Source organism: Aquarana catesbeiana, linkage group LG03 (genome assembly GCF_042186555.1).
Source record: "Aquarana catesbeiana isolate 2022-GZ linkage group LG03, ASM4218655v1, whole genome shotgun sequence".
NCBI classification, from domain to species: Eukaryota; Metazoa; Chordata; class Amphibia; order Anura; family Ranidae; genus Aquarana; species Aquarana catesbeiana.
This window is the reverse complement of record NC_133326.1, coordinates 742040531-742062836: the sequence shown is the minus strand read 5'-3', so window position 1 is coordinate 742062836 and position 22306 is coordinate 742040531. Positions and strand designations below refer to the sequence as shown.

General features: G+C 49.8%; 1 protein-coding gene across 5 annotated transcripts in view; it reads right to left on the bottom strand.

The window, feature by feature from the left end:
* The window catches only part of LOC141133875 (NACHT, LRR and PYD domains-containing protein 12-like), a 981044-nt gene that overhangs the window by 73262 nt on the left and 885476 nt on the right, over nucleotides 1–22306 (bottom strand). For all 5 annotated transcript variants that reach the window (XM_073623463.1, XM_073623464.1, XM_073623462.1 and 2 more), the window contains one exon: nucleotides 19306–19476. In XM_073623463.1, the coding sequence (XP_073479564.1) occupies nucleotides 19306–19476 (171 nt within the window). The remainder of the gene's footprint in view (nucleotides 1–19305; nucleotides 19477–22306) is intronic.

Sequence of the window (22306 nt, the reverse complement as noted above, 5' to 3'; positions counted from 1 at the left end):
GGGGTCTGTTAAGACCCCTAATATCTCACCAAAGCCCCTCAACAGGGCTGATCAAAAAAAAAAAAAAGAAGTATTGCAATAAATAATAAAAAAAATGTAAAAAATAATAGAAATGTAAATAAAAAAACACACAGACACCATCCATCCCCTCCCCCCGAAAGAAAAGAAAGCATTGTAAAAAAAACTGCTATCCCCCTCCATTCTGCTGTCCCCCTCCATTCTGCTGTCCCCCTCCATTCTGCTGTCCCCCTCCATTCTCCTGTCCTTGTCCGTTCTGCTGTCTGCCTCCTTTCTGCTGTCCCTCTCCGTTCTGCTGTCCCTCTCAATTCTGCTGTCCCCCTCCGTTCTGCTGTCCCCCTCCGTTCTGCTGTCCCCCTCCGTTCTGCTGTCCCCCTCCGTTCTGCTGTCCCTCTCCGTTCTGCTGTCCCTCTCCGTTCTGCTGTCCCTCTCCATTCTGCTGTCCCCCTCCATTCTGCTATCCCTCTCCGTTCTGCTGTCCCTCTCCGTTCTGCTGTCCCCCTCCGTTCTGCTGTCCCTCCCTGTTCTGCTGTCTCCCTCCATTCTGCTGTCCCGTTCTGCTGTCCCTCTTCGTTCTGCTGTCCGCCTCCGTTCTGCTGTCCCGTTCTGCTGTCCCCCTCCGTTCTGCTGTCCCCCTCCTTTCTGCTGTCCCCCTCCGTTCTGCTGTCCCCCTCCATTCTGCTGTCCCCCTCCATTCTGCTGTCCCCCTCCGTTCTGCTGTCCCCCTCCGTTCTGCTGTCCCCCTCCTTTCTGCTGTCCCCCTCCGTTCTGCTGTCCCCCTCCATTCTGCTGTCCCCCTCCGTTCTGCTGTCCCTGTCTGTTCTGCTGTCCCCCTCCGTTCTCCTGTCCTTCTCCGTTCTGCTGTCCTGTTCTGCTGTCCCTCTCCGTTCTGCTGTCCCCCTCCCTTCTGCTGTCCCCCTCCCTTCTGCTGTCCCCCTCCGTTCTGCTGTCCCCCTCCGTTCTGCTGTCCCCCTCCGTTCTGCTGTCCCTCTCCGTTCTGCTGTCCCTCTCCATTCTGCTGTCCCTCTCCGTTCTGCTGTCCCCCTCCATTCTGCTATCCCTCTCCGTTCTGCTGTCCGCCTCCGTTCTGCTGTCCCGTTCTGCTGTCCCTCTCAGTTCTGCTGTCCTGTTCTGCTGTCCCCCTCCGTTCTGCTGTCCCCATCCGTTCTGCTGTCCCCATCCATTCTCCTGTCCCTCTCTGTTCTCCTGTCCCTCTCCATTCTCCTGTCCCTCTCCGTTCTCCTGTCCCTCTCCGTTCTCCTGTCCCTCTCCATTCTCCTGTCCCTCTCCGTTCTCCTGTCCCTCTCCGTTCTCCTGTCCCTTTCTGTTCTGCTGTTCCCCTCCGTTCTCCTGTCCTTCTCCGTTCTGCTGTCCTGTTCTGCTGTCCCTGTCCGTTCTGCTGTCCGCCTCCGTTCTGCTGTCCCTCTCCGTTCTGCTGTCCCTCTCAATTCTGCTGTCCCTCTCAATTCTGCTGTCCCCCTCCATTCTGCTGTCCCCCTCCATTCTGCTGTCCCCCTCCATTCACCTGTCCTTCTCCGTTCTGCTGTCCTGTTCTGCTGTCCCCCTCCGTTCTGCTGTCCCCATCCGTTCTGCTGTCCCCATCCGTTCTGCTGTCCCCATCCGTTCTCCTGTCCCTCTCTGTTCTCCTGTCCCTCTCCATTCTCCTGTCCCTCTCCGTTCTCCTGTCCCTCTCCGTTCTCCTGTCCCTCTCCGTTCTGCTGTCCCTCTCCGTTCTGCTGTCCCTTTCTGTTCTGCTGTTCCCCTCCGTTCTCCTGTCCTTCTCCGTTCTGCTGTCCTGTTCTGCTGTCCCTGTCCGTTCTGCTGTCCGCCTCCGTTCTGCTGTCCCTCTCCGTTCTGCTGTCCCTCTCAATTCTGCTGTCCCTCTCAATTCTGCTGTCCCCCTCCATTCTGCTGTCCCCCTCCATTCTGCTGTCCCCCTCCATTCACCTGTCCTTCTCCGTTCTGCTGTCCTGTTCTGCTGTCCCCCTCCGTTCTGCTGTCCCTCTCCGTTCTGCTGTCCCCCTCCCTTCTGCTGTCCCCATCCGTTCTGCTGTCCCCATCCGTTCTGCTGTCCCCATCCGTTCTCCTGTCCCCATCCGTTCTCCTGTCCCTCTCCGTTCTCCTGTCCCTCTCCGTTCTGCTGTCACCTTCTGTTCTGCTGTCCCTCTCTGTTCTCCTGTCCCTCTCCATTCTGCTGTCCCCCTCCATTCTGCTGTCCCGTTCTACTGTCCCTCTCCGTTCTGCTGTCCCTCTCCGTTTTGCTGTCCCTCTCCGTATTGCTGTCCTGTTCTGCTGTCCCTCTCTGTTCGGCTGTCCCCCTCCATTCGGCTGTCCCCCTCCATTCTGCTGTCCCCCTCCATTTTGCTGTCCCTCTCCGTTCTGCTGTCCCTCTCCGTTCTGCTGTCCCCCTCCATTCTGTTGTCCCCCTCCGTTCTGCTGTCCCCCTCCGTTCTACTGTCCCCTCCGTTCTCCTGTCCCCCTCCGTTCTGCTGTCCCCCTCCATTCTGCTGTCCCCCTCCATTCTGCTGTCCCCCTCCGTTCTGCTGTCCCTCTGCGTTCTGCTGTCCCTCTCCGTTCATTCTCAGTACAGCTGAGGCTGCACAGAAGGGGACTGGATAATTTATATCCTCCGCCTCTTTCTCTGTCTCAAGGGGGAGATATTAGGGGTCTGTTAAGACCCCTAATATCTCACCAAAGCCCCTCAACAGGGCTGATTAAAAAAAAAAAAAAGAAGTATTGCAATAAATAATAAAAAAAATGTAAAAAATAATAAAAATGTAAATAAAATAACACACAGACACCATCCATCCCCTCCCCCCGAAAGAAAAGAAAGCATTGTAAAAAAAACTGCTATCCCCCTCCATTCTGCTGTCCCCCTCCATTCTGCTGTCCCCCTCCGTTCTGCTGTCCCTGTCTGTTCTGCTGTCCCCCTCCGTTCTGCTGTCCCTGTCTGTTCTGCTGTTCCCCTCCGTTCTGCTGTCCTTCTCCATTCTGCTGTCCCTCTCCGTTCTGCTGTCCGCCTCCTTTCTGCTGTCCCTCTCCGTTCTGCTGTCCCTCTCCGTTCTGCTGTCCCTCTCAATTCTGCTGTCCCCCTCCGTTCTGCTGTCCCCCTCCGTTCTGCTGTCCCCCTCCTTTCTGCTGTCCCTCTCCGTTCTGCTGTCCCTCTCCATTCTGCTGTCCGTCTCCATTCTGCTGTCCCCCTCCATTCTGCTCTCCCTCTCCGTTCTGCTGTCCCTCTCCGTTCTGCTGTCCCCCTCCATTCTCCTGTCCTTCTCTGTTCTGCTGTCCTTTTCTGCTGTCCCCCTCCGTTCTGCTGTCCCTCCCTGTTCTGCTGTCTCCCTCCATTCTGCTGTCCCGTTCTGCTGTTCCTCTCCGTTCTGCTGTCCGCCTCCGTTCTGCTTTCCCGTTCTGCTGTCCCTCTCAGTTCTGCTGTCCTGTTCTGCTGTCCCCCTCCGTTCTGCTGTCCCCATCCGTTCTGCTGTCCCCATCCGTTCTGCTGTCCCCATCCATTCTCCTGTCCCTCTCTGTTCTCCTGTCCCTCTCTATTCTCCTGTCCCTCTCCGTTCTCCTGTCCCTCTCCGTTCTCCTGTCCTTCTCCGTTCTCCTGTCCCTCTTCGTTCTGCTGTCCCTTTCTGTTCTGCTGTTCCCCTCCGTTCTGCTGTCCTGTTCTGCTGTCCCTGTCCGTTCTGCTGTCCGCCTCCGTTCTGCTGTCCCTCTCCGTTCTGCTGTCCCTCTCCGTTCTGCTGTCCCTCTCAATTCTGCTGTCCCCCTCCATTCTGCTGTCCCCCTCCATTCTGCTGTCCCCCTCCGTTCTGCTGTCCCCCTCCGTTCTGCTGTCCCTCTCCGTTCTGCTGTCCCCCTCCATTCTGCTATCCCTCTCCATTCTGCTGTCCTTCTCCGTTCTGCTGTCCTGTTCTGCTGTCCCTCTCCGTTCTGCTGTCCCTCTCAATTCTGCTGTCCCCCTCCATTCTGCTGTCCCCCTCCATTCTGCTGTCCCCCTCCGTTCTGCTGTCCCCCTCCGTTCTGCTGTCCCTCTCCGTTCTGCTGTCCCCCTCCATTCTGCTATCCCTCTCCATTCTGCTGTCCCTCTCCGTTCTGCTGTCCCCCTCCATTCTCCTGTCCCCCTCCATTCTCCTGTCCCCCTCCATTCTCCTGTCCTTCTCCGTTCTGCTGTCCTGTTCTGCTGTCCCCCTCCGTTCTGCTGTCCCCATCCGTTCTGCTGTCCCCATCCGTTCTGCTGTCCCCATCCGTTCTGCTGTCCCCATCCGTTCTCCTGTCCCTCTCCGTTCTCCTGTCCCTCTCCGTTCTGCTGTCCCTCTCTGTTCTCCTGTCCCTCTCCATTCTGCTGTCCCCCTCCATTCTGCTGTCCCGTTCTACTGTCCCTCTCCGTTCTGCTGTCCCTCTCCGTTTTGCTGTCCCTCTCTGTATTGCTGTCCTGTTCTGCTGTCCCTCTCTGTTCGGCTGTCCCCCTCCATTCGGCTGTCCCCCTCCATTCTGCTGTCCCCCTCCATTTTGCTGTCCCTCTCCGTTCTGCTGTCCCTCTCCGTTCTGCTGTCCCTCTCCGTTCTGCTGTCCCCCTCCATTCTGCTGTCCCCCTCCGTTCTGCTGTCCCCCTCCGTTCTACTGTCCCCTCCGTTCTCCTGTCCCCCTCCGTTCTGCTGTCCCCCTCCGTTCTGCTGTCCCCCTCCATTCTGCTGTCCCCCTCCGTTCTGCTGTCCCTCTGCGTTCTGCTGTCCCTCTCCGTTCATTCTCAGTACAGCTGAGGCTGCACAGAAGGGGACTAGATAATTTATATCCTCCGCCTCTTTCTCTGTCTCAAGGGGGAGATATTAGGGGTCTGTTAAGACCCCTAATATCTCACCAAAGCCCCTCAACAGGGCTGATTAAAAAAAAAAAAGAAGTATTGCAATAAATAATAAAAAAAATGTAAAAAATAATAAAAATGTAAATAAAAAAACACACAGACACCATCCATCCCCTCCCCCCGAAAGAAAAGAAAGCATTGTAAAAAAAACTGCTATCCCCCTCCATTCTGCTGTCCCCCTCCATTCTGCTGTCCCCCTCCGTTCTGCTGTCCCTGTCTGTTCTGCTGTTCCCCTCCGTTCTGCTGTCCTTCTCCATTCTGCTGTCCTGTTCTGCTGTCCCTGTCCGTTCTGCTGTCCGCCTCCTTTCTGCTGTCCCTCTCCGTTCTGCTGTCCCTCTCCGTTCTGCTGTCCCTCTCAATTCTGCTGTCCCCCTCCGTTCTGCTGTCCCCCTCCGTTCTGCTGTCCCCCTCCTTTCTGCTGTCCCTCTCCGTTCTGCTGTCCCTCTCCATTCTGCTGTCCCTCTCCATTCTGCTGTCCCCCTCCATTCTGCTATCCCTCTCCGTTCTGCTGTCCCTCTCCGTTCTGCTGTCCCCCTCCGTTCTCCTGTCCCCCTCCATTCTCCTGTCCTTCTCTGTTCTGCTGTCCTTTTCTGCTGTCCCCCTCCGTTCTGCTGTCCCTCCCTGTTCTGCTGTCTCCCTCCATTCTGCTGTCCCGTTCTGCTGTTCCTCTCCGTTCTGCTGTCCGCCTCCGTTCTGCTTTCCCGTTCTGCTGTCCCTCTCAGTTCTGCTGTCCTGTTCTGCTGTCCCCCTCCGTTCTGCTGTCCCCATCCGTTCTGCTGTCCCCATCCGTTCTGCTGTCCCCATCCATTCTCCTGTCCCTCTCTGTTCTCCTGTCCCTCTCCGTTCTGCTGTCCCTCTCCGTTCTCCTGTCCCTCTCCGTTCTCCTGTCCTTCTCCGTTCTCCTGTCCCTCTCCGTTCTGCTGTCCCTTTCTGTTCTGCTGTTCCCCTCCGTTCTGCTGTCCTGTTCTGCTGTCCCTGTCCGTTCTGCTGTCCGCCTCCGTTCTGCTGTCCCTCTCCGTTCTGCTGTCCCTCTCCGTTCTGCTGTCCCCCTCCATTCTGCTGTCCCCCTCCATTCTGCTGTCCCCCTCCGTTCTGCTGTCCCCCTCCGTTCTGCTGTCCCTCTCCGTTCTGCTGTCCCCCTCCATTCTGCTATCCCTCTCCATTCTGCTGTCCCTCTCCGTTCTGCTGTCCCCCTCCATTCTCCTGTCCCCCTCCATTCTCCTGTCCCCCTCCATTCTCCTGTCCTTCTCCGTTCTGCTGTCCTGTTCTGCTGTCCCCCTCCGTTCTGCTGTCCCCATCCGTTCTGCTGTCCCCATCCGTTCTGCTGTCCCCATCCGTTCTGCTGTCCCCATCCGTTCTCCTGTCCCTCTCCGTTCTCCTGTCCCTCTCCGTTCTGCTGTCCCTCTCTGTTCTCCTGTCCCTCTCCATTCTGCTGTCCCCCTCCATTCTGCTGTCCCGTTCTACTGTCCCTCTCCGTTCTGCTGTCCCTCTCCGTTTTGCTGTCCCTCTCTGTATTGCTGTCCTGTTCTGCTGTCCCTCTCTGTTCGGCTGTCCCCCTCCATTCGGCTGTCCCCCTCCATTCTGCTGTCCCCCTCCATTTTGCTGTCCCTCTCCGTTCTGCTGTCCCTCTCCGTTCTGCTGTCCCTCTCCGTTCTGCTGTCCCCCTCCATTCTGCTGTCCCCCTCCGTTCTGCTGTCCCCCTCCGTTCTACTGTCCCCTCCGTTCTCCTGTCCCCCTCCGTTCTGCTGTCCCCCTCCGTTCTGCTGTCCCCCTCCGTTCTGCTGTCCCCCTCCGTTCTGCTGTCCCTCTGCGTTCTGCTGTCCCTCTCCGTTCATTCTCAGTACAGCTGAGGCTGCACAGAAGGGGACTAGATAATTTATATCCTCCGCCTCTTTCTCTGTCTCAAGGGGGAGATATTAGGGGTCTGTTAAGACCCCTAATATCTCACCAAAGCCCCTCAACAGGGCTGATCAAAAAAAAAAAAAAAGAAGTATTGCAATAAATAATAAAAAAAATGTAAAAAATAATAAAAATGTAAATAAAAAAACACACAGACACCATCCATCCCCTCCCCCCGAAAGAAAAGAAAGCATTGTAAAAAAAACAAAAAAAAAAAAAACACTGTCACGTGATATTAAAAATAAAAGTATTGGTAATCGGTATCAGTGAGTACTTGAAGAAAGTATCGGTATTTGTACTCGGTCTTATGTGTTATGGGGACAACCCCAAAAGTGTTATGGGGACAACCCTACCTTGTACATTACATACTCCGAAGTGATATACTCTGTGCTGTGCTGTATGTTACATATCTAAGGCCTCGGGATGGTACTCCTGAATGATGTACTCTGTACAATGGGTTTTACATTAGATAACCCTGAACCCTGCACTCTGTATGCTGAACTGCATATTATACACTTTACCACTGTTCTCTGTGTGCTGGGCTCTATGTTACATATTCCTGACCTCTGCACTCTGTACACAATGCTCCATATTTCTGAGAACAAGGGACGCTTCACATTGAATGTAAGTATCCTGTTTGAAGTTTTTTTTCTTCACCCCGTGTGATATGCACTGCTAACAATTGCACAATACGCACTCCTGAGTCCTGTGTGTTATACACTCCTGAGTCCTGTGTGTTATACACTCCTGAGTCCTGTGTGTTATACACTCCTGAGTCCTGTGTGTTATACACTCCTGAGCCCTGTGTGTTATACACTCCTGAGCCCTGTGTGTTATACACTCCTGAGTCCTGTGTGTTATACACTCCTGAGCCCTGTGTGTTATACACTCCTGAGACCTGTGTGTTATACACTCCTGAGTCCTGTGTGTTATACACTCCTGAGTCCTGTGTGTTATACACTCCTGAGTCCTGTGTGTTATACACTCCTGAGTCCTGTGTGTTATACACTCCTGAGCCCTGTGTGTTATACACTCCTGAGCCCTGTCTGTTATACACTCCTGAGTCCTGTGTGTTATACACTCCTGAGTCCTGTGTGTTATACACTCCTGAGTCCTGTGTGTTATACACTCCTGAGTCCTGTGTGTTATGTACTCCTGAGCCCTGTGTGTTATACACTCCTGAGTCCTGTGTGTTATACACTCCTGAGTCCTGTGTGTTATGCACTCCTGAGCCCTGTGTGTTATACACTCCTGAGCCCTGTGTGTTATACACTCCTGAGCCCTATACAGTCCAGAACCCTGTGTGTTATACAGTCCTGAGTCCTGTGTGTTATACACTCCTGAGTAGGGATGAGCTTCGAGTTCGAGTCAAACTCATGTTCGACTCGAACATTGGCTGTTCGCAAGTTCGCCGAACAGCGAACAATTTGGGGTGTTCGCGGCAAATTCGTGTTTGGGGACCTGGGTCCTGCCCCAGGGGACATGGATCAATGCCAAAAAAAGTTTTAAAAATGGACGTTTTTTCAGGAGCAGTGATTTTAATAATGCTTAAAGTCAAACAATAAAAGTGTAATATCCCTTTAAATTTTGTAGCTGGGGGGTGTCTATAGTATGCCTGTAAAGGGGCGCATGTTTCCTGTGTTTAGAACAGTCTGACAGCAAAATGACATTTCGAAGGAAAAAACCCATTTAAAACTGCTCGCGGCTATTGCATTGCCGGTCCGACAATACACATAGAAGTACATTGATAAAAACGGCATGGGAATTCCCCACAGGGGAACCCCGAACCAAATTTTTTTTTTAAAAATGACGTGGGAGTCCCCCTAAATTCCATACCAGGCCCTTCAGGTCTGGTATGGATATTAAGGGGAACCCCGAACCAAAATTAAAAAAAAAAAAAATGACGTGGGAGTCCCCCTAAATTCCATACCAGGCCCTTCAGGTCTGGTATGGATATTAAGGGGAACCCCGGACAAAATGTAAAAAAAAATGACGTGGGGTTCCCCCTAAATTCCATACCAGACCCTGAGCACGCAACCTGGCAGGCCGCAGGAAAAGAGGGGGGACGAGAGTGCGCCCCCCCTCCTGAACCGTACCAGGCCACATGCCCTCAACATTAGGAGGGTGCTTTGGGGTAGCTCCCCAAAACACCTTGTCCCCATGTTGATGAGGACAAGGGCCTCATCCCCACAACCCTGGCCGGTGGTTGTGGGGGTCTGCGGGCGGGGGGCTTATCGGAATCTGGAAGCCCCCTTTAACAAGGGGACCCCCAGATCCCGCCCCCCCGTGTGAAATGGTAAGGGGGTACTTACCCCTACCATTTCACTAAAAAACTGTCAAAAATGTTAAAAATGACAAGAGACAGTTTTTGACAATTCCTTTATTTAAATGCTTCTTCTTTCTTCTATCTTCCTTCATCTTCTTCTGGTTCTTCTGGCTCTTCTGGTTCTTCCTCCGGCGTTCTCGTCCAGCATCTCCTCCGCGGCGTCTTCTATCTTCTTCTCCTCAGGCCGCTCCGCACCCATGGCATGGGGGGAGGCTCCCGCTCTTCTCTTCATCTTCTTCTTCTCTTCTTCTTTTTTTCTCTTCTTCTCTTCTTCTCTTCTTCATTTTCTTCTCCGGGCCGCTCCGCATCCATGCTGGCATGGAGGGAGGCTCCCGCTGTGTGGCGGTGTCTTCTCATCTGACGGTTCTTAAATAACAGGGGGCAGGGCCACCCGGTGACCCCGCCCCCTCTGACACACGGGACATGACAGGACTTCCCTGTGGCATTCCCCGTGATGTCACAGGGAAGTCCCGTCAAGTCACCGTGCGTCAGAGGTGGGCGGGGTCACCGAGTTGCCCCGCCCCCCGTTATTTAAGAACCGTCAGACGAGGAGACGCTGTCACACAGCGGGAGCCTCCCTCCATGCCAGCATGGGTGCGGAGCGGCCCGGAGAAGAAAATGAAGAAGAGAAGAAGAGAAAAAAAGAAGAAGAGAAGAAGAAGATGAAGAGAAGAGCGGGAGCCTCCCCCCATGCCATGGGTGCGGAGCGGCCCGAGGAGAAGAAGATAGAAGATGCCGCGGAGGAGATGCTGGACGAGAACGCCGGAGGAAGAACCAGAAGAGCCAGAAGAACCAGAAGAAGATGAAGGAAGATAGAAGAAAGAAGAAGCATTTAAATAAAGGAATTGTCAAAAACTGTCTCTTGTCATTTTTAACATTTTTGACAGTTTTTTAGTGAAATGGTAGGGGTAAATACACCCTTACCATTTCACACAGGGGGGGCCGGGATCTGGGGTTTCCCTTGTTAAAGGGGGCTTCCGGATTCCGATAAGCCCCCCGCCCGCAGGGTTGTGGGGATGAGGCCCTTGTCCTCATCAACATGGGGACAAGGTATTTTGGGGGGCTACCCCAAAGCACCCTCCCAATGTTGAGGGCATGTGGCCTGGTACGGTTCAGGAGGGGGGGCGCACTCTCGTCCCCCCTCTTTTCCTGTGGCCTGCCAAGTTGCGTGCTCGGATAAGGGTCTGGAATGGATTTTTGGGGGGACCCCACGCGTTTTTTTTTTTTTGGCGCGGGGTTCCCCTTAAAATCCATACCAGACCTGAAGGGTCTGGTATGGAATTTAGGGGGAACCCCACGTCATTTTTTTTTTTTTAATTTTGGTTCGGGGTTCCCCTGTGGGGAATTCTTATGTCGTTTTTATCAATGAACTTCTATGTGTATTGTCGGCAATGCAATAGCCGCGAGTAGTTTTAAATGGGTTTCTTCCTTCGAAATGTCATTTTGCTGTCAGACTGTTCTAAACACAGGAAACATGTGCCCCTTTACAGGCATACTATAGACACCCCCCAGCTACGAAATTTAAAGGGATATTACGCTTTTATTGTTTGACTTTAAGCCATATTAACCAGTTGCCGACCGCCGCACGACTATATACGTCCTCAGAGCGGCACGGGCAGGCAAAAGGACTTACAGGTACGTCCTTGCCTGCCCGCGGGTGGGGGGTCCGATCGGTCCGATCCGGTCGGCAAATCCTCCCCGGCGATTGGTGGTGAGGGGGAGGCCATCCATTCATGGCCCCCCCTCGCGATCGCTCCCAGCCAATGGGATCATTTCCCTGCCTCTGTATTGTACACAGAGGCAGAGGAAATGATGTCATCTCTCCTCGGCTCGGCATTTTCCGTTCCGGCGCCAAGGAGAGAAGACTGTAATGTGAGTGCACAACACACACACAGTAGAACATGCCAGGCACACATAACACCCCCGATCGCCCCCCAATCACCCCCCCTCCCTGTCACACTGACACCAAGCAGGTTTTTTTTTTTTTTTTCTGATTACTGCATGGTGTCAGTTTGTGACAGTTACTGTGTTAGGTCAGTTAGGGTTAGCCCCTTTAGGTCTAGGGTATCCCCCTAACCCCCCCTAATAAAGTTTTAACCCCTTGATCACCCCCAGTCGCCAGTGTCGCTAATCTATCATTTTTCTGATCGCTGTATTAGTGTCGCTGGTGACGCTAGTTAGGGAGGTAAATATTTAGGTTCGCCGACAGTGTTTTATAGCGACAGGGACCCCCATATACTATCTAATAAATGTTTTAACCCCTTGATTGCCCCTAGTTAACCCTTTCACCACTGATCACTGTATAACCATTACGGGTGACGCTGGTTAGTTAGTTTATTTTTTATAGTGTCAGGGCACCCACCGTTTATTACCGAATAAAGGTTTAGCCCCCTGATCACCCGGCGGTGATATGCGTCGCCCCAGGCAGCGTCAGATTAGCGCCAGTACTGCTAACACCCACGCACGCAGCATACGCCTCCCTTAGTGGTATAGTATCTGTACAGATCAATATCTGATCCGATCAGATCTATACTAGCATCCCCAGCAGTTTAGGGTTCCCAAAAACGCAGTGTGGGATCAGCCCAGATACCTGCTAGCACCTGCGTTTTGCCCCTCCGCCCGGCCCAGCCCACCCAAGTGCAGTATCAATCGATCACTGTCACTTACAAAACACTAAACGCATAACTGCAGAGTTCGCAGAGTCAGGCCTGATCCCTGTTTTTTTGGTAGCATTTTGGTGAACTGGCATGCACCAGCCCCAAGCAGCGTCAGGTTAGCGCCAGTACCGCTAACATCCACGCACGCAGCATACGCCTCCCTTAGTGGTATAGTATCTGAACGGATCAATATCTGATCCGATCAGATCTATACTAGCGTCCCCAGCAGTTTAGGGTTCCCAAAAACGCAGTGTTAGCGGAATCAGCCCAGATACCTGCTAGCACCTGCGTTTTGCCCCTCCACCCGGCCCAGCCCAGCCCACCCAAGTGCAGTATCGATCGATCACTGTCACTTACAAAACACTAAACACATAACTGCAGCGTTCGCAGAGTCAGGCCTGATCCCTGCGATTGCTAACAGTTTTTTTGGTAGCTTTTTATTGAACTGGCAAGCACCAGCGGCCTAGTACACCCCGGTCATAGTCAAACCAGCACTGCAGTAACACTTGGTGACGTGGCGAGTCCCATAAGTGCAGTTCAAGCTGGTGAGGTGGCAAGCACAAGTAGTGTCCAGCTGCCACCAAGAAGACAAACACAGGCCCGTCGTGCCCATAATGCCCTTCCTGCTGCATTCGCCAATCCTAATTGGGAACCCACCACTTCTGCAGCGCCCGTACTTCCCCCATTCACATCCCCAACCAAATCAGTCGGCTGCATGAGAGGCATTTTCTTTATGTCCTCCCGAGTACCCCTACCCAACGAACCCCCCCAAAAAAGATGTGTCTGCAGCAAGAGCGGATATAGGCGTGACACCCACTATTATTGTCCCTCCTGTCCTGACAATGCTGGTCTTTGCATTGGTGAATGTTTTGAACGCTACCATACACTAGTTGAGTATTAGCGTTGGGTACAGCATTGCACAGACTAGGCACACTTTCACAGGGTCCCCCAAGATGCCATCGCATTTTGAGAGACCCGAACCTGGAACCGGTTACAGTTATAAAAGTTACAGTTACAAAAAAAGTGTAAAAAAAAAAACACAAACAAAAATATAAAATAAAAAAAAATAGTTGTCGTTTTATTGTTCTCTCTCTCTCTATTCTCTCTCTCTATTGTTCTGCTCTTTTTTACTGTATTCTATTCTGCAATGTTTTATTGTTATTATGTTTTATCAAGTTTGCTTTTCAGGTATGCAATGTTTTATACTTTACCGTTTACTGTGCTTTATTGTTAACCATTTTTTGTCTTCAGGTACGCCATTCACGACTTTGAGTGGTTATACCAGAATGATGCCTGCAGGTTTAGGTATCATCTTGGTATCATTCTTTTCAGCCAGCGGTCGGCTTTCATGTAAAAGCAATCCTAGCAGCTAATTAGCCTCTAGACTGCTTTTACAAGCAGTGGGAGGGAATGCCCCCCCCACCGTCTTCCGTGTTTTTCTCTGGCTCTCCTGTCTCAACAGGGAACCTGAGAATGCAGCCGGTGATTCAGCCAGCTGACCATAGAGCTGATCAGAGACCAGAGTGGCTCCAAACATCTCTATGGCATAAGAAACCGGAAGCTACGAGCATTTTATGACTTAGATTTCGCCGGATGTAAATAGCGCCATTGGGAAATTGGGGAAGCATTTTATCACACCGATCTTGGTGTGGTCAGATGCTTTGAGGGCAGAGGAGAAATCTAGGGTCTAATAGACCCCAATTTTTTCAAAAAAGAGTACCTGTCACTACCTATTGCTATCATAGGGGATATTTACATTCCCTGAAATAACAATAAAAATGATTAAAAAAAAAATGAAAGGAACCATTTAAAAATAAGATAAAAAAGCAAAAATAAATAAATAATAATAAAAAAAAGCACCCCTGTCCCCCCTGCTCTCGCACTAAGGCGAACGCAACCGTCGGTCTGTCGTCAAATGTAAACAGCAATTGCACCATGCATGTGAGGTATCACCGCGAAGGTCAGATCGAGGGCAGTAATTTTAGCAGTAGACCTCCTCTGTAAATCTAAAGTGGTAACCTGTAAAGGCTTTTAAAGGCTTTTAAAAATGTATTAAATTTGTTGCCACTGCACGTTTGTGCGCAATTTTAAAGCATGTCATGTTTGGTATCCATGTACTCGGCCTAAGATCATCTTTTTTATTTAATCAAACATTTGGGCAATATAGTGTGTTTTAGTGCATTAAAATTTAAAAAAGTGTGTTTTTTCCCCAAAAAATGTGTTTGAAAAATCGCTACGCAAATATTGTGTGAAAAAAAATGAAACACCCACCATTTTAATCTGTAGGGCATTTGCTTTAAAAATATATATAATGTTTGGGGGTTCAAAGTAATTTTCTTGCAAAAAAAAAAAATTTTTTTCATGTAATCAAAAAGTGTCAGAAAGGGCTTTGTCTTCAAGTGGTTAGAAGAGTGGGTGATGTGTGACATAAGCTTCTAAATGTTGTGCATAAAATGCCAGGACAGTTCAAAACCCCCCCAAATGACCCTATTTTGGAAAGTAGACACCCCAAGCTATTTGCTGAGAGGCATGTCGAGTCCATGGAATATTTTACATTGTGACACAAGTTGCGGGAAAGAGACAAATTTTTTTTTTTTTGCACAAAGTTGTCACTAAATGATATATTGCTCAAACATGCCATGACAATATGTGAAATTACACCCCAAAATACATTCTGTTGCTTCTCCTGAGTATGGGGTTACCACATGTGTGGGACTTTTTGGGAGCCTAGCCGCGTACGGAACCCCGAAAACCAAGCACCGCCTTCAGGATTTCTAAGGGTGTAAATTTTTGATTTCACTCTTCACTGCCTATCACAGTTTCGGAGGCCATGGAATGCCCAGGTGGCACAAAACCCCCCCAAATGACCCCATTTTGGAAAGAAGACACCCCAAGCTATTTGCTGAGAGGTATGGTGAGTATTTTGCAGACCTCACTTTTTGTCACAAAGTTTTGAAATTTAAAAAAAGAAAAAAAAAATTTTCTTGTCTTTCTTCATTTTCAAAAACAAATGAGAGCTGCAAAATACTCACCATGCCTCTCAGCAAATAGCTTGGGGTGTCTACGTTCCAAAATGGGGTCATTTGGGGGGGTTTGTGCCACCTGGGCATTCCATGGCCTCCAAAACTGTGATAGGCAGTGAAGAGTGAAATCAAAAATTTACACCCTTAGAAATCCTGAAGGCGGTGATTGGTTTTCGGCACCCCGTACGCGGCTAGGCTCCTAAAAAGTCCCACACATGTGGTATCCCCATACTCAGGAGAAGCAGCTAAATGTATTTTGGGGTGCAATTCCACATATGCCCATGGCCTGTGTGAGCAATATATCATTTAGTGACAACTTTGTGCAAAAAAAAAAATTGTCACTTTCCCGCAACTTGTGTCACAATATAAAATATTCCATGGACTCAACATGCCTCTCAGCAAATAGCTTGGGGTGTCTACTTTCCAAAATGGGGTCATTTGGGGGGGTTTTATGCCATCTGGGCATTTTATGGCCTTCAAAACTGTGATAGGTAGTGAGAAGTAAAATCAAAAATTTACGCCCTTAGAAATCCTGAAGGCAGTGATTGGTTTTCGGGGCCCCGTACGCGGCTAGGCTCCCAAAAACCACACATGTGGTATCCCCGTACTCAGGAGAAGCAGCTAAATGTATTTTGGGGTGCAATTCCACATATGCCCATGGCCTGTGTGAGCAATATTAGTGACAACTTTTTGTAATTTTTTTTTGTCATTATTCAATCACTTGGGACAAAAAAAATGAATATTCAATGGGCTCAACAATTTCCTTGGGGTGTCTACTTTCCAAAATGGGGTCATTTGTGGGGGTTTTGTACTGCCCTGCAATATTAGCACCTCAAGAAATGACATAGGCAGTCATAAATTAAAGGCTGTGTAAATTCCAGAAAATGTACCCTAGTTTGTAGGCGCTATAACTTTTGCGCAAACCAATAAATATATACTTATTGACATTTTTTTTACCAAAGACATGTGGCCGAATACATTTTGGCCTAAATGTATGACTAAAATTGAGTTTATTGGATTTTTTTTAGAACAAAAAGTAGAAAATATCATTTTTTTTCAAAATTTTCGGTCTTTTTCCGTGTATAGCGCAAAAAATAAAAACGGCAGAGGTGATCAAATACCATCAAAAGAAAGCTCTATTGGTGGGAAAAAAAGGACGCAAATTTTGTTTTGTTTGGGTACAGCATTGCATGACCGCGCAATTAGCAGTTAAATCGACACAGTGCCAAATTGTAAAAAGTGCTCTGGCCAGGAAGGGGGTAAATCCTTCCGGGGCTGAAGTGGTTAAAATCACTGCTCCTGAAAAAACGGCCGTTTTTAAAACTTTTTTTGCATTGATCCATGTCCCCTGGGGCATTTATGACAATAACTTGCATATAAGCCTTTAAAATTAGCACTTTTGATTATTCATGTTCGTGTCCCATAGACTTTAACGGTGTTCGCATGTTCAAACGAACTTTTTTCCTGTTCGCATGTTCTGGTGCGAACCGAACAGGGGGGTGTTCGGCTCATTCCTACTCCTGAGTCCTGTGTGTTATACAGTCCTGAGTCCTGTGTGTTATACATTCCTGAGCCCTGTGTGTTATACACTCCTGAGTCCTGTGTGTTATACAGTCCTGAGTCCTGTGTGTTATACATTCCTGAGCCCTGTGTGTTATACACTCCTGAGCCCAGTGTGTTATACACTCCTGAGCCCAGTGTGTTATACAGTCCTGAGCCCTGTGTGTTATACACTCCTGAGTTCTGTGTGTTATACACTCCTGAGCCCTGTGTGTTATACACTCCCGAGCCCTGTGTGTTATACACTCCTTAGCCCTGTGTGTTATACAGTCCTGAGTCCTGTGTGTTATACAGTCCTGAGCCCTGTGTGTTATACTACACTCCTGAGCCCTGTGTGTTATACACTCCTGAGCCCTGTGTGTTATACAGTCCTGAGACCTGTGTGTTATACACTCCTTAGACCTGTGTGTTATACACTCCTGAGTCCTGTGTGTTATACACTCCTGAGTCCTGTGTGGTATACACTCCTGAATCCTGTGTGTTATACACTCCTGAGTCCTGTATGTTATACACTCCTGAGCCCTGTGTGTTATACACTCCTGAGCCCTGTGTGTTATACACTCCTGAGTCCTGTGTGTTATACACTCCTGAGTCCTGTGTGTTATACACTCCTGAGCCCTGTGTGTTATATACTCCTGAGCCCTGTGTGTTATACACTCCTGAGCCCTGTGTGTTATACACTCCTGAATCTTATGTGTTATACACTCCTAAGTCCTGTGTGTTATACACTCCTGAGTCCTGTGTGTTATACACTCCTGAGCCCTGTGTGTTATACATTCCCGAGCCCTGTGTGTTATACACTCCTTAGCCCTGTGTGTTATACAGTCCTGAGTCCTGTGTGTTATACAGTCCTGAGCCCTGTGTGTTATACTACACTCCTGAGCCCTGTGTGTTATACACTCCTGAGCCCTGTGTGTTATACAGTCCTGAGACCTGTGTGTTATACAGTCCTGAGACCTGTGTGTTATACAGTCCTGAGACCTGTGTGTTATACAGTCCTGAGACCTGTGTGTTATACAGTCCTGAGTCCTGTGTGTTACACACTCCTGAGCCCTGTGTGTTATACACTCCTGAGCCCTGTGTGTTATACACTCCTAAATCCTGTGTGTTATACACTCCTGAGCCCTGTGTGTTATACACTCCTGAGCCCTGTGTGTTATTCACTATTGAGTCCTGTGTGTTATACACTCCTGAGTCCTGTGTGTTATACACTCCTGAGCCCTGTGTGTTATACACTCCTGAGCCCTGTGTGTTATACACTCCTGAGCCCTGTGTGTTATACACTACTGAGCCCTGTGTGTAATACACTCCTGAGCCCTGTGTGTTATACACTCCTGAATCTTATGTGTTATACACTCCTGAGTCCTGTGTGTTATACACTCCTGAGTCCTGTGTGTTATACACTCCTGAGTCCTGTGTGTTATACACTCCTCAGTCCTGTACTTGTGTTACACATTCCTGAACCAAGTGTGATACACAGTTCTATGGCCTCACTTATTACAGTTATTTGAGGCCACTGTACTTCTCTCCTGTAATGCCCTGAACACACGGTCGGACTTTCCAATGGAATATGTGCGATCGGAGCTTGTTGTCAGAAATTCCGACCGTGTGTGGGCTCCATCTGACTTTTTCCATTGGAATTTCTGACACACAAAGTTTGAGAGCAGGCTATAAAATTTTCCGACAACAAAATCCGATCCTTTAAATTCCAATCGTGTGTACACATATCCGATGGACAAAGTGCCACGCATGCTCAGAATAAATTAAGAGACAAAAGCTACTGGCTATTGACCCGTTTATAGTCCTGACGTACGTGTTTTATGTCACTGCGTTCAGAATGATCGGATTTTCCGGCAACTTTGTGTGACCGTGTGTATGCAAGACAAGTTTGAGCCAACATCCGTCGGAAAAAATCTATGGATTTTGTTGTCGGAATGTCCGATCAATGTCTGACCGTGTGTACGGGGCATAAGGAAGGTGTGTATGGGAGTGGAGTTTAGGAGTGGCTTGGGTTGGGGTTTGGACGTGGTTTAGGGTGGGGTTTGGGCTGGGAGGGTGAGTTCTGTATAAAGTGTATTAATACCAATTCATTATTCTGCAGCACATTTGAGGATTGGATTTCTAACACTGGCATGTCAGTCTGATCCTAACAAGGCCAATCAGTGCTTGTCTGGTGTGATCAGACTCCATAGAACCATTCTGGGAGTTTCTCCTGGATTCTATCCTCACTACACATACAATGTTATATGTACATGTACCCCAACATGTGTACAATCAGGAGGAATTATTTCCATCTCTCTACAACTAATATTTTATTTTGTATGAGAGATAAAATAGATTCCTCTGATCTCTGATATAAATCAATGTCTGGCAGACAGTTCGGGGTCTTCTCACTGTATCGGCCTCGTCCTCTGCTGGGCTTGTAGATGAAATGACTAGGACTTCTCTTTGAGGCTCAGTGAGGTGACAATTTTATATCTACAAGGATGGGGGGATTTTATTGGCATCTAGGGGTCACTTCTGGTCTAGAGACTCGCTCTGTCCTTCCAGATTCTAATTGAGGACCATCTGTCTATGATTGGTCACTGAATGAAGAGAATACGGAGTCTTGTGCGTCTTCTGGTCTGTTTCAGGTCCAAATTCAGCCCAAAATTCAGGGAGAAATCAGACCTGAAACGGTGAATGGAGACGCACCGGACCCCCTGCTGTGAGCCGCTGTGACCTCCAGTGTGAACCCAGCCAAAGTCTGATCCCTGATAGTCAGTGGAGGGGGGAGGGGATGAAAGCCAATATCAGCGAGTGACCTGAAGGACTATGATGGGAAGTCCCAGTGTAACCGGCCAATCAGAAATCTGTCTTTGTATAACTTTCATCTAGGTGACATGTCTGGATCCCTCACAGAGAAGATTTATACCAGAATCCTGCAGAATATTATATCATTTATAGGATAATTCTCACCCCAGACTCTGCAGAGTACAGCCAGGATGTCTGAGCCCCTCACATAGAAGTTTTATTCCAGAGTCTTCCAGATTATTCCCTAATAAATTCAGTCTGGTGAGGGATCGATTATTGATAAGAATGGATCGGAGATCATCCCAGCCAGAGGAAGTCACATCACATTCCCACAACCTGCAGAGACAAATCCAGACACATGATATTATATTATAAGATGAATATGAGGAATTATTCCCATTTAGTGAAAAGTAACATAACATCACTAGAGTGGAATATCAGGATATACAGAATGTTATACAGAGGAAAGATCTTGTTATTAGGGAAGATAATAAAGGTGAAGCTGTTGTAGTACTTATGTCTACACAGTATAAAGAGGGGGCACTATGACAGCTCAGTCACCCCCTTATGTACCCGGTTATTAAGCAGAACCTCACACAGTGTCTCATACAGGGGCTTCTGAAATTGATAGATAAAGGAAAGGATCTGGGGGGTTTATGAAATAAAACAGCAGAATTTCTTATGGTGGATACCCCAGTGACCCCAATATTCCATCACCTTCCTAAAGTCCACAAATCAGCAGTTCCCATTGAAGATCACCGGATTGTGGCAGGAATAGGATCCCTTATAGAGAATGTAGGGGGGGAGGGGTGGATATGCATTTCCAGTCTTTAGCGCTGAGACTTCTGGGCATGGGCGTCCGCAGAAATTTTTTCAGGGGGGGCATCATTTTAAGGTCACCCATGCTCCGCCCTTTTTGTCAACATCATAGAGGGGAGGGGCTTGAGTGGGCAGTGCCGCGCCAGCTGGATGTACATCTCTCTATCTCGCCCCAGTTGGTCATCATTTTAGAATTAAAATTATTGCACACAACAATGCCCACCCCACTAACACTACAATGCCCACCGCACTACACTGCCCACCCCACTAACACTACACTGCCCACCCCACTATACTGCCCACCCCACTAACAATACACTGCCCATCCCACTAACACTATACTGCCCACCCCACTAACACTACACTGCCCACCCCACTAACACTACACTGCCCACCCCACTACACTGCCCACCCCACTAACACTACACTGCCCACCCCACTAACACTACACTGCCCACCCCACTAACACTACAATGCCCACCCCACTAACACTACACTGCCCACCTCACTAACACTACAATGCCCACCCCACTAACACTACCCTGCCCACCCCACTAACACTACACTACCCACCCCACTAACACTACACTGCCCACCCAACTAACACTGCAACAATGCCCACCCCACTAACACTACAATGCCCACCGCACTACACTGCCCACCCCACTACACTACAATGCCCACCCCACTAACACTACACTGCCAACCCCACTAACACTACACTGCCCACCCCACTAACACTACACTGCCCACCCCACTAACACTACAATGCCCACCCCACTAACACTACACTGCCCAACCCACTAACACTACAATGCTCACCCCACTAACACTACAACAATGCCCACCCCACTAACACTACAATGCCCACCGCACTACACTGCCCACCCCACTACACTACAATGCCCACCCCACTAACACTACACTGCCCACCCCACTAACACTACACTGCCCACCCCACTAACCCTACAATGCCCACCCCACTAACACTACAATGCCCACCGCACTACACTGCCCACCCCACTAACACTACACTGGCCACCCCACTAACACTACACTGCCCACCCCACTAACACTACACTGGCCACCCCACTAACACTACACTGCCCACCCCACTAACACTACACTGCCCACCCCACTAACACTACAACAATGCCCACCCCACTAACACTACAACAATGCCCACCGCACTACACTGCCCACCCCACTAACACTACACTGCCCACCCCACTAACACTACACTGCCCACACCACTAACACTACACTGCCCACCCCACTAACACTACAATGCCCACCCCACTAACACTACAATGCCCACCCCACTAACACTACAACAATGTCCACCCCACTAAAACTACAATGCCCACCGCACTACACTGCCCACCCCACTACACTACAATGCCCACCCCACTTACACTACACTGCCCACCCCACTAACACTACAATGCCCACCCCACTAACACTACAACAATGCCCACCCCACTAACACTACAATGCCCACCGCACTACACTGCCCACCCCACTAACACTACACTGGTCACCCCACTAACACTACACTGCCCACCCCACTAACACTACACTGCCCATCCCACTACACTGCCCACCCCACTAACACTACACTGCCCACCCCACTAACACTACACTGTCAGGCATGCTGCAAGTTTGCGCGCTGGCTGAAATGAATGCATGGATGTAGGCAGCGTGACTCTCCATAACTGCTCGCTGGCTGGCGGCTGCTCCGTCCCTCCTCTGAGACGACTCACCTGCTTTTTTATTGATCAGTCTGCCACATTGCCGATTGCCAGATGACGTCCCAGTTCCAGATCCGGATCCGGCGCGGTCAGATGGAGAGGAGGAGGAGACGATGGCGGCGGCACAAATAAGGAGGCGGAACTGGACTCCAGGAACAGCCTTCGCACATGCACCGCCCAGGCCTTCCGCAGCATATAACCCCATTCGCTGGGTAAAGGTGTGAGCAGGGCCAGTGTCAGCATCAGCTTTTCTTGAGGGACCCATAGCTTTAGTGCCCTCCCTCTCCTGGTACCTTAAGGCTTTCCCCCTTTCCACATTTCCTCCCTCATGCTGGCGCCGGCTCTGTACCCACCCAGGATCAGCCTGGCCCCTGAGTGTCCATGTGCGGACACCTTGCTCCAGGGGGGGGGCACTAGCCCCCCCTTGCCCCTACCTGCGGACGCCCATGCTTCTGGGATATATTAGAGATACAAGTACTATATTGATGGATATTCCACATTTACAATGGGATTCTACATTCACATGGGGGACACTTCACATTAAAGCACTTTATTCTTCCATCCCCCATTCTTTAGTGTCTCCAGCAATCAGATAT